Source organism: Dermacentor variabilis, chromosome 2, assembly GCF_050947875.1.
Source record: "Dermacentor variabilis isolate Ectoservices chromosome 2, ASM5094787v1, whole genome shotgun sequence".
Lineage (NCBI taxonomy): Eukaryota > Metazoa > Arthropoda > Arachnida > Ixodida > Ixodidae > Dermacentor > Dermacentor variabilis.
In genome coordinates this window covers 172351023-172368556 of record NC_134569.1, presented here as the reverse complement: position 1 = coordinate 172368556, position 17534 = coordinate 172351023, and the positions used below count along the sequence as shown (strand labels likewise).

At 46.2% G+C, this 17534-nt stretch overlaps 1 protein-coding gene across 1 annotated transcript; it reads right to left on the bottom strand.

Moving 5' to 3' along the window:
- Positions 1 to 1917: 1917 nt before the first annotated feature.
- Positions 1918 to 16059, bottom strand: LOC142571071 (uncharacterized). The gene is made up of 2 exons (XM_075679366.1): positions 15900 to 16059; positions 1918 to 3145 (listed from the first exon to the last, which is right to left on the bottom strand). The coding sequence occupies exon 2, from the start codon at positions 3142 to 3144 to the stop codon at positions 2680 to 2682; it is 465 nt and encodes a 154-aa protein (XP_075535481.1). The 5' UTR covers position 3145; positions 15900 to 16059; the 3' UTR covers positions 1918 to 2679.
- Positions 16060 to 17534: the final 1475 nt, after the last annotated feature.

Below are 17534 nucleotides of genomic sequence, written 5' to 3'. Positions count from 1 at the left end.
GGGCGCAAAGCTTAGAGAGAAAAATATTCACCAATTTTTCAAGTTAGGTAGCTAAGGTTTGAAGCCCCCATCGCCTTCGTAAAAAAAAAAAGAAACAGAGGCTCAGCTGTGGTTTTGTTTGGAAAGCAGTGCAGGGGAGAGGGTGGCGGCTATTTTGTGAATGCAATAAGCACGAGTACCGAAGAATGCCTGAACTTGCTGATTTGGCTTCGTTAATTCGCGGCAGCAGAGTGAATTGCACGGCCCATTGCTCGCCGCACGATCAAGGTGATTTGCTGCATTTCAATCATGAGTAGCCGCACGGCCACCTTCGGCGAGCAGGCAGCTGGCCTCGCCACTGCGCCGTAACTAAGATGGCGGACATGACGAGTGTTCCAAGGGGAGTATGCACTTTGAATATCCCGTACTGCTGTGCCTACGATTTTGTGCACTCAATACTTTTGAAAGTATGCTCATTGGTGTAATACACATTTATGAATGAGTATCTACTACAGTCATTTAAAATTCATTCCGCGGAAATAATCATATTTTCTTGATTTGCTCTGAGTATTTCATTTCCCACTATTCGATCACAAGGGAAATTATGAAGAGAAATATGCCAGTACATATTTTAGACGTATTTTAGGGTGTTGTAACATGCATTGTAGCGTGCCGCTGTACTCCGCACACAACTTTCTCATCTGCCACTGACGACGGCTGCAGACGTCCGTTAACTACAACAAATTTGGCGGCGAAGGCCACTTCTCAAAGCAAGCAATCCAGGATTTCATTTGTAGAAATTAGATCTTTATTCACTTATACAGCGTGGCCTATTGCGCCAGCCCTGACTCTGTACCACATTCTCCCATCAGTTTTGGAAAAAAAGAGCAGACTAGTTGAGTTCAGTCAGGAGTTTATTGAAACAATCCCATTCGAGGCACCCTGTAATATTGCAGCCTCACAACACACAACGCACATTCTCGAGAGGTCCTTCAGTCCGTAGTATCCTCATAGAGCGCTGAAGTATCCGAAGTTTAATTTCGCGCAGTCACGTCAAAAGTGAAGCATGGCGGCAGGCTTACATTGAATTTAATGACTCTTGCTACCGTGTTACGAAAAACCTTAGAACAATAAATTATTATTGGACGTTTTCCTCTCAAGTAACGTACACGACTCTCATGACGCACATTGTGTCTCAGACTATTTCTGAGAAGTTGGTTGCGTTGGGCTGGTACGGTGTGGGTTTCCGTGTCGGCGTCTCCTTCTGTGTCGTGATTGCTCTGGTCGTAAGAGTTCACCCTTCGTAGGCTGACTATTTCTTGCACACATTTATGCACAATATGAACGAGTAAGCCGCTTTTGTGCAGCTTTGAAAGAAACGCCGCTGCTCTCAGGTGTCTGTTATGTGCTGTAAATTTTTGTTGCTTTTATCGCACGAGTCGTCATTGCCTCTTCGAACCAAACCTACACTTTTTCCTGACACCTATTACTTAAGTGAAGTGTTCCATAACATTGTTCTATTAATCATCACAATAATGTAAGCAGAGTTTATGATTGGTTTGTATTTTTGTCCCTAGTGTTTATTCCACACAACGAGCTTTCGTAGTTATATTTACCACGTTTGCTTTATTTCGTTCCTCTATATATTGCTAGCGCCGTGTCGATAGTACTGTCAAAGAACATATCCTAAGAGGACGAAGCTCCGAAAGAAAGAACAAGTAAATCGTAGGTATCGCAAGCAGAATAGCCAGTTGTTTGTAAGCATTGTTGAGTGCGAAATGAACGGTCAAAGCGGCAATTAGTCGCAACCCTCGAACGTTACATTCCTTAGGCGATACCACGTTGCAGGAAGTAAAGTGTTGATGTGCGATCAGTATTTTTTTGTCATCGAATTCACTTGTGCGGTCAACCGAGCACAACTGCATTGGAAAATGCAAGCCAGGTCTAACCGCTGCACCAAGGCAGTTGAGGTGAAGTGACCGATTGCAGATATCTTGGAAGGTTAGATCGTACGACGAAAGAATTATCTGCAGCTGACTTGTAGCTATCACTGCTGAATGGCGGCGTAACATTGAAGGAAACAGCATAAACATCGAGCATCAAAGACCATAGAACAGCCTAAAGATGTGTTGAAGTCAAGCGCTTGTCACACATTTAATATGCCTCATTGTGCGACTGAAAATCTTAACTTACAGCCACATTTGGCGAACTCAAATTGCACATCCCCATTTAAAGTTTTTCCACGCAGCCATTTTCTGCGTTTTCATTGCGCACATTCATTCGAGCGCTCATGGGTCCCTGCTATTGCTCCTCGTTCTTTCATCATGCAAGAGAACATAAGCCTAATTGTTTTCGTATCTAATATTTTATTCTTCGCGCCACTCTTGCTTTTATCTCTGCATACCAGCCAGCAGCATTAGTTTGGTTCCGGAAAAAATGAAAAGCATTCTTTCTGACGTAGTACTCAAGCATTATTTATAGCGCGCTTTGTCGAGACGGAAATATATGCGCTTCCTTTGGTCAATGGTCACCCCTGGCCTGAACGTTATTCAAACAAGTCATTCAGAAAGTGCTGGCAGCGCAAGCAGCGGTGAAGAGAATAGTCATTCTTGCTACTCCTCGGAGGGATCAGCCGTGTCAGAACCACGAAAACGAATCAATCTTCAGACTCAAGTCAGCGGTGTCTCGGTTTCTCGGGGGTTACGAGTACTTGTCGAGTCCAACGCGTAGAGCCTTGACTACACGCGCGGCCACCTCGGTGAGGCTCTCGCCGCCTCTCTGCTGCTCGCGGAGGTCCCTCCTCCTGCGTCTTCCGGCCGCCGGAACCCCGCCTGCCGCGGCTCCGGGCAAAATTCCCGGCACCAGACCGTGCCCGTAGAGCCCGAAGTGATGGAACTTGAACCACAGTGGGAACACGAGCCACATGACCGAAAAGAGCACGAACAGCGGCAGCGAGGCTACTGCCAGCAGGCCCAGCGGTTCCACCAAGCCCACGCCGGGAAAGTATTCCAGCTCGCGACCTTTTCGGGAAAGGTGTGGATAAGGATGCACCGCCCGTCCAGCGCTCGCGGCACCGGAGAAGAGCAGCGCTGTCGTTAAGGTGGCCGCTAGCAGTGAAGCGACCAGCTGGAGGCCGTGCCACGTCCAGGAACTGTGCGGAGTCATCCTGCAAGACAAGAAAGGCGGGGTACTGTGGTGATGGTGCTTGCTGTTGATTTCAGGCAGCGTTAGACTCGAAGAGCAGAGCTCTTGCGAGGAGTGAAGACGGCCCATCTCTTTAGCAGAAACTTTCAAGATCTGGTTCTTTTTCGGGGTTTGCAACGTGATATTATAATATGCAGTAGTACAGAAAAGATGTTATATAACCTTGTGTCTACCTGTCGAAAAACTACGGCTGCGAAACATTGTAAAAAGACAAGGATTCGTTTAGTCTTGGCAATTAGCAGTTTGTGTCAATGAGCAGTTATAATGTTGCTGAAGGATCTCTTGGAGCTGCATCTGTTTTCAAATTTCTATTGCGGTGACGTTGAACCATAATTTAAAAAGATGAGCGCAATCTCTATAGCAGTATGAGTAAAAAATAGCTACGTTATTACGCGTTCAAATTTGGCTATTGATTTTTTGGGGGGTTAAGGAAAAGCTCGAACGACTTCTAATATGCCTACATGAGAGATGAAATTATACGTGTACATTATAGCCTTCCTTGGTTAGTCAGAGTCGGTGCGTCCTTTCTTCATAATGCATGTTCGAAGCTCTTGGAACAAAGAGCCCAAAATGAAAATATAAAGAATGCTTGTGCAGCTGTATTTAGAATCGATCTATAATCTAGGCTGAAGTGAACAAGACGGGCAGGTGTGTTTAGGAAAGGCGGAGTTAGAACGCGGTGGGACTAGGACGATAAAGGGGTTTAAGGCGTACCGCTGCCTCAACTGCGAAGCACCTCCGTGTGTGCAACTGTTTCACGATTTCTAGATGCAAATCAATTGCTAAAATAGGCATTCAATATGCACTTTCTTAATTCAGTTTTCAAAATAACGACTGAGAAGTTACCCTTTGACGACACTTCAGCACTTCCCATTTATCGCAAGTCGACGTCTTACTGCTGACATTTGCTCCGAAATGGCCATTTCCCCACCGCTAGTGTGATCTAATGGCAGACAAAAAAGTTAAAAGTGCATTAAAGCCGCCAACACTCAAGGCATCTTTTGGTTGAGAACTCGACCCTATCAAACTATTTCGAGCCTTCACTTGGTTCATCACATGAAGATGAAATTCGAGATATAGAACTATGTATGTTCACCGAGTTGGTTAAAGAGACACTAAAGCAAAACAATAAATAAGTGTAGACTGATAAAGCATTGTTTGAGCCCTGCAGGTGGTCATTTCAAAATAATAGTTTAGACGAGAAAATGATTGTCAAAGTATCAGTATTTGAATTTCGCGCCGAAATCCCGACGCCGGTACGTCATTGTGGCGTCAGGGATGCCCAAAGTATATTTTCGTATTTGGGCCGCGTTGGCTCAGCAAATGTTCCCCAAATTTGCCATGTTTAATGTTTGGTTCCTTTAAAACACAAAGCAGTCAATCTGTACTCTTAAATAAGTAAATATGCCCTAGAAGACGCTACCAAAATCCATGACGTCACAGCGGCCTCGTGTGGGAACTTCAAGGAGGTGTCGCCACCTGTATTTCGCTTTAGCGGGTTTTTCTTGCTTACTAAGCGTCTTATCGTAGTAAGGTTGGTGTTCTTGGTGTTGTAGAAGGGTAATCTAATTATACTGAAGAAATCATTTTCCCTTTAGTGTACCTTTAACATTTTCTGTAGCCATTGTGGCGCAATCAAGAGAAAGACAGAACAGTGAACCAGGCACAAGAGCCGCTGGTGTCTTGTTATCTGTTCTACCTGTTTGTCCTGATTACGCAACAATGGCTTCATCAAACTATTTATGCATGGCCGGCATTTCCCTATTGTAGTGAGCATGTGTTGAAGACACGATTTTAGCAGAAGACGTCAGTTCACCGCCTGAACGATTACCGAGAACGAAGCCCAACCTTGCCCTTCTAGTTTACAACCAGTCATAGGTAGTACAGTAATTGTTGCTGTTCGGATAGAGCCTACGAGGGGATTGGTGGGGGAAGTGGAGCAGGCTTTACTGAGGCGCTAAAATATGCAATTGCGAAAGTCTCATTTAATTTTTTAGCTCTTTACTAAAGCTGTGAGCCTAATTCTTACCCCGCATTCTAGCCTGGAGGGCAAAATGCCCCAAATACTGCGCGCTCATATTATTGCTTTTCCTTTGTATACGGACGAAAACTACACCGCCAAAGGAATGTCGGCTCGGAAAGAAATAAACGTTAAGGAGCATTTGCCTTTCCACCTTCAAGCGCGTGACTGTTATGGTGAGATTCATGTGCTCGATTTGAGGAATAGGCGTTATATAAATGGGCGATCATGCACGCCATGCAATTCGCGCATCACTATTAAAGGTAACTGACTCTAAGAATGGATCGATGGACGAATGGATAGAACTTTCTAGTACGTCCGGCAAGGTTTAACGCGATCCGGGCTCAGGTCTCCGTTTTATTGTTTTCTGTCGGCGTTCTATTCCGGCTTAGTTATCGGCGTCAGTTTTACGTCTGCGTCCCATCACAGCAGAGCGACACTGTCCAGAGAAAGCGCCGTAGACAAGTTTTGAAAATACGAGCAGACGACAGACGCAGCACACTCAAGCCAGCGGTGCAGACTCGCCGGCTGTTGCTTACCCGAGCGGAAATCGCCCTTCACGCGTTACGCGCATGTCGCGCTCGCATGGCGGCGTCGCCGGTTAAACCACCTACTGGAAGCGCGTATGCGCAATTCGTGCGTTAACAAATAAACAAACAAAGAAACGTTCGCACTCTCTCCGCCGCGTGCATACGACAAAGCCAAGTCACTGTGTTACGCCAGTTGCGCCAGCATAAGATTATGGCACGAGATGCGACGAAGCTCACGCGTGGGTGGCGACGGCACCATTGTCATGCGGACCGGTGACCCCTTGAGCGCGACCCTCCGCTGCCGCAAGTGCCGATAGTGGGTCGCCGTTTCACTGCTCATCAAGGTCAATGCCACGCGTGCCCCAATTGCGGATACGCGACCGGCTTCGCCTGTACACCGTGTGACGATAGGCGCGTCTGAAATGGCGTTTGCTCACAGGGCGGCGCTTGTGAAACCTGCGGCTGCTTGGACGCCAGCCATGCGGACCTGGAAGGTCAATATCCCGACAGACGTGCGCAGCTATGATGCATCGTTCGTTGTTTTGAGGTACCCAAACCAAGTGACAGGCCCGGCATTCTTCAGTGCTACTGCAGCGCTACTGTAAAAGAAACTGCCGACGACGCTGCAGAAATTTATCGCCCGACCAAGGCATACATTGTAGCGAAGATGCACGGCGGATCAAACATGGGGCACTGGAGAAAACCGCGTGGGAAAATTCTTATCTGTTGTAAGAGACAAAAAAAGAAACATATAGACATCTATATGCAATGTGATTACGTTGCTCTAAACAAGTTATTGCGTTCCCTGTCATCTGACTGTTTACCATTGGTGAAATAAGCTCGAGTACAGCGCTGGGAATAAACACTTGAACTCGTCTTATAGGTGACATTTTCGTTGAAATCTCGACAATGTTTCCGGTACACATTGTTAATGTTGTATGCCAAAGTATTTTTAACAAGTTATTCATGTATACGACTACCAACCTCAATTAAGAATACGTGTGCGAACAAAGCTAATTATACTATAAAATCACGAAGCCAATCCAAGATTGTACTTTCTTTCGTAAGTGAATACACACTTAAAATGAAGGCCTATGATTGGACGCGCCTCTAAATTACTGAAGAAAAGATTCCGCAGTCAGACAACACTTTTATGCACTTTTGGTGCACCGTGCTACAAAATCCTATTTTGGAACTGCTTTTTGTAAAAGTGAGATGTCGTTGAGGCAGACAATAAGTTGGGCAGTTTCGCCTTAAGCTCGAAGTACTGATCGTGATAACAAGGATTAGCCTAGCGCTGGAGCTCCGCAGACAGTGTTGGAAATCAAAAAAATTACGCGGAGGTGACATCTTGACGCTATACAGCACGCTAGTTGACTGGCACTGTGCGGCAAAAACATAGCCTTGACAGTTGTCATAGGTATCCTGCCCATATAACTGATGATGGTGATGATTTATACACATCCACTTTGAAACGGGGCGGGCCGAATCGTCACCTAGCTTGCTTGAATTACTCGGGTATGCTAAACGTGCTTTTCCTTGTAGCCTTCTTGTACCTCGCGCAGCTGCCTATTCCTGTAATGGATCCGGTCGTATCAGTCTCTCCCCTGCTTTTTTTGTACCCATACTCTAAACGTCTATTGCTAACCTATACTGTGATGGTCTCATACTTCCGTTTACTTTAAACGCAAGCTCTTCTGCATGTCGCGACCAATTACTCGTCACTGTTTCTTTCACTTTCTTTCTCATTACTCTTGGACTTCCTCCTACATATTCAATTGCACTTTCAAACTTTCAACTCCACACTATCTACACTTTCAACTACGCGTCGGCACACGCCACTGCAGCGGCTGCCAGCGCGTCCATGTCGGGAAAGCACTAGCGCGCTGAAGCGTGAACCTGCCTCGCGGAGGGCTTCTAAAAGGCTGTTATCTTTAAGTGCCGGCATGTGTCGAGGAGGGAGGAAGGAAGAGTATTTGCATCCAATATCCAGTATTTGCATCCCAAACGCTGCTGCATTGGGATGCAAGATTACCTACGGTAACTCGGCAGGGGCGAAGCTTTATGGCTTTCCAAAGAAGCAGTGGGATAAGAAGCGCCGTCAAGTTTGGCCACAACTGGTTCGCGGGAAAAAAGAAGTCCGATGGTTCTTTTAATTTTGATACTGTGATATTTACACCTGAGCGTGTAGTTCTTCCGGCAAAGGCGAAATTTCACCGCGTTTAAAGTCCATCATTGTCTTCATTTCACCTTATTTTGACCACTGCAGGACGAACGCCTCCACCTGCGATCTTCAATTGCCCCTGTCCTGCGCCAACTGATTCCAACTAGCGCCTGCGAATTTCCTAATTTCATCAGCCCACCTAGTCTTCTGCCGTCCTCGACGGCGCTTCCCTTCTCTTGGCAGCCATTCTGTATATCTAATGGTCCACCGATTATCTGCCCAACGGATTACGTGGCCTGCCCAGCTCCATTTTTTTCTCCTAATGTCACTTAGAATATCGGCTATGCACGTTTGCTTTCTGAGTCACACCATTCTCTTCCTGTCTCTGAACGTTACGCCTGAAAGTTTTTGTTCCATCGCTCTTTGCGCGGGCCTTAATTTGTTCTCGAGCTTCTTTGTCAATTTCATTGTTTCTGCCCCATATGTTGCATGGGTAGAATGCATTGATTGTACACCTTTCTATTCAATGATAATGGTACGGGGCTACCAGGCATGATTTGACAATGTCTGCGGTATGCACTGAAACCCATTTTTATTCTTCTGTAAATTTCCTTCTCGTGATCAGGGTCCCCTGTGAGTAATTGACCTTCGTAAACGCAAACCTTCACAGACTAGAGACAGACTTGCTATCCCGAATTCTTGTTCCCATGCCAGGCTATTGATCATTCTCTTTCTCTTCTACATGTTAATTTGCTACACCACTCTTACACTCTCTCTCTGTTAAAGCACTCAATCATTTGTTGGAACTCGCCCCCAGTGTTGAATCACAGGACAATGCTTTAATCTTCAAAACAGGTTGCCCAAGCTATCATGCACCAAGGCTCAATAATGTGCAAATGCCACGTAGCTGGACAGAACAAAGGTAATGTTTCTTGCCGTTGCTTGGAGGTACTGAGATTATTTTGTTGCATTTCACCCAATTAAGCAAATATTATTAAGCTATTTATTAACTTATCAACTATTCTGATTACATTAAAAGTGTGAATGAAAGTATTGCAGAGCAACAAGAAATGTTCCAGATACCGCTTTCTATTGCTCAATACGTGTTGCATAAAAGTGTCTTCCGAGCGTGAAAGAAGCCCCAAATTCACGCGAAATTGCCGCGTGCGGCCATTTGGATTATTAATTTAGGTATAATGATGTAGTTAGGTGGAATGCAAAAATACTCTCAGTATCTAGAACCTACGGCAAACAACATGACCTCGGTTCTGTCCAGCTAGGTGGCTTCTTCATATTTTTAAGTCTTGGTGCATGATAATTGAGACAACCTGTATAAAAAGCGGCACAGCTAATCATGCACTTGATTGCATTGTTTAGGCGTGAATTGATTCTTACCGCTCCTTACGTTGTTTTTCTTTTTTTTTCCACAGATGGGAATATTTGGTTACCTACAGAGAAATCAAAATTATTCAGTAGGCCCTCTGACGGAAGCGTTAAACTTAATGAAGGGTTGCGTCCTGCTGAAAATAATCCATTTTCCCGGAAGCCTACATAAAGTGCGAAAGCGGCTCCTATGAACGTTATGAACGGTATTGTGAGGCATGTATCTGTTGCTTGATATATTTTCGTACTGATAACTAAGAATGCTAGCACAACAAGGATGTTTGAAAGGAAGAAATTTATTGAATGAAGGGCTGCTTGGGACCCTCTTATAATAGCGTCACGGACTTAGCCAGCACGTTTATCCGTGCTTGAAAATCCAGTAGCCTGAAACCTCGGCGCCATACACCGAAAGAACCGTTTTCACGCTGAGGAAATGGTCAGCTTCATAGCAGAATTTGTTTTTGTTATATTTCGTCATCGGAAAAAGAAACGCACAGTGCTGCGACATCACTGAACAGAAGTGCTACTCGGCCATCAAGAGCTCGGAATACCATTGCCAGCATTCGGTTGTCCAGAGAGCCTGCAATGCGGCGGTTAGGTTAGGCCTAACTCTCCCTAGTAGGTGCGGCCCGCGGTGTGGCCTGAAGGGGCGGTGCTTCTCGGGATCATTTTCAAAATGTTCTTCGCATCTGCATCCGTGCTGTGCTCAGTAAAAAAAAATACCAGCCGTTATGAAAAGCGAACCGCTGATCGCGTCCACGAATCACGTTGGATTGCTACCTGCCTCGCGTGGCCACGGCATGTTCCCGCCGCGGACTACTGTACTTTCTTTCAGAAATCTGGTGCAACCTTTTTCAAACCTCCTTGGGTGCAACGCTGTGGGGGCTCGAGGGACTTCCTGCAGTAGCTGTGTTCGCCCTTGGGTATAGTTCCATGTTTTCTTGCAACAATTGTGCGTTAATGCTGTCAATATAGGCTCAGTATTGAATGAAATAAGTACTAATCTTCAGGAACAACCAAAGTCGGATATAAGGCTGCTGATGTGCTCTTTTAGATCATTTTATTTGTGATGTTGTTTACGGTTTTTTATTTGAGGCCCGTCGCTGGGAGCCTCGCGTGCACGTTCACGTGAGCGAACGTCATTGGTGTGCAGCAAAGCATGGACGGAACGCGCGGAATGATAGATATTTCGTGACCGAACTTTTTGCGTAGCCTCCACAGCGTTGCACATGATGTGCGAAGCGGAATATATTCAGCCACGAGCGGCTCTGCTGCCAAAGCTATGGTCCAAGCTCCTGACGAATGCAGGGTGTTCGCAAAGAAGCAAACGTTGGTGGGATGCGGAGAGCCGCTCCCGTCGTTGCACGCTTCGTGCTTCAATGGTACACGAATTGAGACACAATTGTCGTCGTTTGCATAGCTGCAAGCGTTATTGTCCGTTCTGCGAAGACCAAGGTATCCGCCACGGTTTTGGTGTGCACACAGCGGCACGGCAAGAAATACTAGTGCTTGCGCACACAACGCTTGTGATTGCGGCTGATCGCAGCAAAAGCAGAATGCTGAGCTGACTTTGCCCCAGAGCCAGCTGAGCGTGGGTTAAGGGCGCTTCGAGTTCCTCTTCATCATTTTCTTTTTTTTTTTTGTAGCCAAACGCACTGAGGGTCTCTCGCGACCCTGGGGGCGTTTTAACCAAGCACACGCGAAGCACACGCGAACTGCCCGTGCACTGTCCTTGAAGAGTAACAGCACGACGGCGATGGTGGCGCCGACACAAAAACGGTGGTGCCGACGGCGCGAGCACGCCTCGAGTGTACGAATGATTGGTATTGCAATCGAGGCAAAGCATTGATTGAAATTGCAGATTAGTCGACAGCTATACGAAGTAAGGATAGCAGTTTTATTGGCCGCATGGACTCGTAAACACCGGCAGACTGTACTAGCGGACGACTTTCTGTGCCTATGAAGGGAAAGCTACGGGCGCGTGGCTGCTGCACAAGCGTTACTGCGCCATGTAGTCCGGCAGCGTTTGAGAGTGCTTTGAGAGTGCTGTTTGAGAGCTGATGGGTTTCGGGGAACAGACGCTGAATCGACGCAACCCCTTAGTGCGACGGTTTCGCGTTTTCCCAGACACGGAAGGGAAAAGCTGCAAGATAAGTGAACATATACACTCTGTGGTATGTTCTGCCTTAGTTAACTGTTATTAACAAGGTGCTTATGTTTTGTCTTCCGCAGTCTAAACTAACGTAGATTAAAACGCGGTACCCTTTTCAGACACGCCCACACTTGTGCACGCTTTGCCTCCGTAGCTTTCCCTCACAGCCACGGAAAGTTGTCCGCGAGTATAGCTAAATTAAAGAAACATTGTGTCAAGCGCGCACAAGACAACGTGAACGCATCTCACTCAATGACCGCGGAAACTCGCTCAAAACGCTGCAGTGAAGAAACACAGCAGCAGCAGCAGCAACCTGTGGCCACCTGGGATGCCCGTAGTAGAAGTTGGGCCTCCGCTTCCTACCCTCCCTCCGAAGCCTTGCGCGCGACGGAAGGCGGCGCGCTTCCTTCCCCCTTTCTGCCGTTGCGTGCGCGAGGTTCGGCCGCAATCGCCGGCTCACCCTCGTGCGCTTTCACTCGCACATACAGCACATGGCACGCGCCGACAATTTTATCGCCCGTCGACTTTATAAGGAAACTCACCGTGGCGTCGATGCTGACGGCAGAAATGCGCCTGGAGTGTCCACATAACTGCTATCGCGATTAAATCTGACGGGAAACTTACAAACCTCAAGCGTAGTAACACGCAGGAATATTTGAAATATAAATGATAAGATAGTGGAGCTGATGGGGGCTTGTGGCATGCCTATGTTATCACGGTGAGCCATAGCTACCCCGCAAAATGCTTTCCTAAAGTCGCCCACGCTAAAAATTCAAGAATATGCCCGACGTTACTTTTAGGCTATATGCGCATTCTTCTGCCAAATTTACAATGTTTTCCTCCATAAAGTCATCTTTACATTAGCTGGACACCTTCCCCGGCTGGCATTTATAACAGCTTTTCGTTAATACGGGCTCTGAATATAAGTAACCGTAAAAAGCGCTAATAGTGAAATAATATATATATATATATTTAATTGTCTATCACAAAGTGGAAGTTCATTATTGATAACAAAGCTCAGGTTGCCGGCGGGTATCATAATTTTTTCAGAGAATAAGAAAGTGTGCATAGTCAATTTTATTACCTTCAGCTTATCGTTCCGGCGTACCGTTACAGAAATGGAGAAACAGGCACCGGAGTATTCATGATCAAACATTCAAAATAACGTCATTTGATGCAAAGAGACAAAAGCTGAGCAGACTAGTTTTTGATGACTAAAACACGATGAACCGGTGGATTCTAAAAGCAGGAGCATTTCTCAATTTGGGCACCACATTTATGTACCACTTCTTTTTTTTTTTGTAAACAGAGTGAGCAAGTCGCCGACAACCAGGTTGGTCGCGCTGTGAATCTTACAGTTAGAGGCCACTACATGATCCGACCTCAATGTCTTGGCTTCTCATCCGAGTGCAGTTGAATGCCGCAACGAAGGGCTCGGTTACTCTAAGATTGTCGCGGTGTCAGCGTAACGTATAAGCAAGCACGGGAGCATTGTTTGTACAGCAGGGTATTCTGCACAGAAAGCCTCACTCGCCACCGCGAGGTCTCTGCGACGCCAATGAAATGGTAAACGCGTATTCCCGCTTTCCACGAATACGTGAGGTCCGCTCACGCCGCTTTCGATTACAAGATATCTGGAAGTAAAACTACACGCTTATCGACTCTATGGAGATTGCGCCCACTAAGAATGATTTATCGAGCTATAATGTAAAATATTTGATTCAGAGCCTGCATGAATACGTTATTAAAATAGTCGTGATGTTTTTTGTGAACCCGCTATGTCACGTGTAACATAGAGAGGCTCACAAAGCACCAAGGGTATTCAGGACAAATTTTAGATACCACTGACAATTCTCATTTTAATGGCTTCATGTCTTAATACATTTTATATTGTTCTTGGCTTAAGGTCACGTATGCAGAGCCCTATTCAACGGGCACCTCTTCACGCATTGCTGTCCGACTTTCTCGGTGGCTGCTTACAACTTACCGAGGTTCATATACAGTGTAAGGGCGTGTCAAGGTAGCGCACTTCTGTTGCAATGTACTGTAGAAACCATAAAAAGCCTCGAGTAGTCGTATTGACACCTTGGGCATTCTCTTGTGACCCTTCATAATTACATAGTATATAAATTAGGGATTTTGCACGGCCAAAGGCTTGCAAACTAGACACGAACTAATAAAAAGCACGTGCACACACACGTGGGCCTGTGGGTGTCTTTTATTCGTCCGGGTCCACTTCGCGCTTTGTTAAGTCGTTTTCATGCATTACCAACGTTTTCCTGCATTATCAAAAAAATTCAAAATATTTATGCGGCTGTATGCACAGGCAGAGGTTATTTATTCGCTAAATGAAGCACAATGGTATTAATTTATCATTACTGACAGAACGCGGCCCGTCGACCATCCATCGAACATACTAGAGCCTCTAAGAAAATGATTGCGTGTTGCAATACATTGCCTACCGAAGTGAAATAGAGCCACATTCAGTAAATACTGGACCCAACTCACCCGAAGCCTAATCTATGCGGCTTCTTTTTTCTGCGGCCACAGGAAAAGGACTGGCACAAAAAGTCAGATATAAAAATATGTACACCGCAATTGAAAGAGAAGTATTTGCCGAAACACTGGTTTTCCGGAGCGTAGGCATGGGCAGCCGCTGGCACGCATCACGGTTCCTTTCTTTTTTTTTTCTTTTTTTTTTGTAGGGCGTCGCTTGCTTCTTTATTTGTTTATATCATGTTACTTTCTTTCAATTGTTTTTTGGCACGTCACCCTAATGATTCACTGTACTTCGAGGTATGTTCCCATAATGTCACTTTTTTTTTCGAAACCCAGTAAGTTCTCGTATAGAAAACTCTACCCCACATCAAACAAATTTTACAGGATTGAGGTACAGTGAATGTGCACTTGAAATATTTTTTAGCTAGGTAAGCTCCAGATATTCAATAAATGTTTGTCGACATCTGCTTTCTTTTTAGGTTTGTGCAAAAACAAAATAGTCATAGAATCTAGTACGGTTTCTAGATCTGGTGGTTCTTGGAAAGCATAGCCTATGCAATGGTCACACGACCTTTCGTCTTTCTAACCAGGGCATTGCCACTAATTTTCGTCGCTATTCATTATTTTGTTTCCAGCAAGATAAGAACAAGATGTATGAGTGGTTACCGGTGCATTTCTTCTGCTCACGGCATCGTTGCATACGTATGTAAATAGCCGAATGGTAAAGCATACTGCGTTGATCCCGTTTGCCTCAGCACAAATGAGTGAAAATGCTAGGTTACACCTTTTATTTACTTGCCTCTAACTTTAACTCTACGCATATTACTTCTAATTTATGAACCAAATTTTTTAAGATGTTCAAGCAGCGCGATGCTGTGTAAATATGCCCAAGATCACGGTAACTGAGCAACCGCAGCCTAAACTGCCGAGCACATACTTTTGATTCCTCAAGGTGACAAACTCTTAGGTTGTAAGAGATGTCAAATGACCAGAAGATGTTCGCTCAGTATTTCATTTCAAACCTTCATTGCGCATTTAATGAGCGCGCGGTGTTGACGCTATAGGACTCTTCAATAGTTTGAACAGGTTGCAATGCATATATTGCGTGCTTGCATCGCAAATTACCGAGCTAATAAGCTACCCAATCGTTCGTTTCGTTAAACGCTTGTATACAATTTTCTACAGCTGAAGCGTAAAATTTTTCTGCGTCTTGTTGAGCTATTTTCTAGTCTAATATTCTTAGCCAAAGTGCTTGCGCGCGTATATAACGGTATTTAAAAAAAAGTTATATGAACCACACGTGTTTAGGTCTGCACGCGTGTGACAGTGTACGAGAAGTGCGTGTTCTTTTTTTTTTTCGTTCTCACTCCCTAAGTCCGTTGTCTGTGGAGAAATCCAATCGCATATTCACTTGTACTACAAGCAGAAACTTCTCAGGTACCGTACACGCGCAATCGCAATGACGCACATCAGAAAATATGAGACTCTGTTTCCCACATAGTGACTATAGATGAGATTCTAGAGTTTTACGTACCAAAAAACTATCTGATTATGAGACAAGTCATATTAGGGTACTCCGGATTACTTTTGTCCTCATGGGGTTACTTAACGTCATCCAAATGCACGGTACATGAAGTTCTTGCTTTTCGCCCACCATCTAGATGCAGCCGCCGTGGCCGGGATTTGGTCCCTTGCCCCGGGCTTGGCAGCGCAACACCGAAGTGACTACGGCGTACGCGACGACAGGTTTCACATAGTCACTATTCAAGCAACGTCACCCAAAATGGCTGACAATTCGTACGGAAAACTATTGCTTTGTCAATTCATCCTGCGTACCCTTATCCCAAATAAGCCCCGCCTAAACAAATGCATCAGTCCAAATTGATCCCTCTCTGACAAGTCATAAGGTGAACAGCGCCCTCCGCTTTGGTACGCCGGTCGTCGACGTGGAAAGCACTCCCTTGTTACCTCAAGGTCGTCTTCGTCCAGTGGCAACCGGCGAGAAGACGGGAAAGTGGAAACGCTTATAGTCCAGGTACCGCGTAGTCCTTCTGGCTTCACTCTGGACGCACGTCTGACCGAGATGCCCGCGCACGTTCTCTCATCGATGATCCATTGGCCTGCCGTAGTTCTTATACCACCAGGGGAAAGAAGAGTGGGCGGGATCGGTGGGCGAGGGCAGATGGCGTTTGTTTGCGCGCGTCCCATATGAATGACGCCATGGCTGTTGTGCCGATACATCCACCGCGGCGCGACCACCGCTGGCGTGTGCTCTGCTGGCACGGAACGGCCCAGCGGAGCGCGGCACGCCAGCGCGTCTCGGCAAGGCGATGTCAATGGCATGGGCGACCACGACGTCGTGCGACAGATGCTCATGCGCAGCCGAGATCCGGACCCCGCAATGCAAACACGGGGCTATGTGGGACGCCAGGCCGCACGCACCAATGACTGTTTCTCCTCTTCTCCGTCAACAACTTATTTCGAAGCTCTTTTCAGCCCTATGGCGCCGTCTTTGACACACACACACAGAGAGAGAGAGAGAGAGCACCTCCTTAGTGGTATAGCTCGCCTAAGGAGAGTTCAGCAGAGCTTGTTCCAATTCGTTCCGCCGAGAATTTGCGTCTGAAAGCTGGCGGCGCAGACACGCGCTTACACTGTGATTGTCGACGGGAGAATGGCATGCCAGAGACGGTCCGCCAGTATACGGGAGTTAAGCAGCCCGTCTGCAAGAGAATGGGTTAAAGCGCTGCCGCTTTCCTCGCCCGTTTCGTTCGTGCCAGATTCTGGGCATTATACACCACGACGTCAAAGGTGTGAGCGCGTCTGTTACCGGATACCATCAACGTTGCAGCCGCTTTTCTCTTTCGTGGCAGATGTGCCGCTCTTTCTCGGCGATTCTGGCTGCGGAGCACCGAGACGTCGCCTCGTCTGCATCGGCGTACCGCTAACTAGAGCACCAAGTTGCGCGATATGCCATGACAGCCACATCCTGGAACGCACAGGGTGAATGAAGAAGAGCGCACCTGCTGCGTATAACCCTGGAGACATACCGCGCTCTCTTAGAGACTTTCTTGAAGTTTACTCACTGCATAATTCCCTAGAAAATGGTTTCAACTGGAAAATTGTCGGCGTCTGAGTTTGTGCCGACTTTCTGTTCCTCTGACCGTGAGGCAACGGAGAAGAGCGAAGCGATAGAATATGTGAAAAAAAAGCACTGCGCTTCCACAGTTTCTCGTTTCGTGTTCCCAGCAGCTCACCTGCACTTCTGATCCTGACCGATGCAAACAGTAGGCATTAAAGATTGTGGTAGGCAAAAACTTGGTATTCACCAAAACATTCTTCAGCGGCTTTAAACAAAAAGCGCATAAACCAATAATTCATTTATAGCGTACGGAAGACCGATATTTCTAAGCAGACATGCTGCAATCCGTGAGCAAACAAAGTCAAATGAGACGGCTATATTTACTGTAAGCATGTATTCCATCATATTGCCTCAATAATGAAAAAGGGAAGCAAAGAAAGTTGAGTGCGCCCGTAAAGCGGCTCCATGCTTCGCTAGTAAATACGACCAAAGAATCGTAGGCGACGGCTCACTGAGATCAA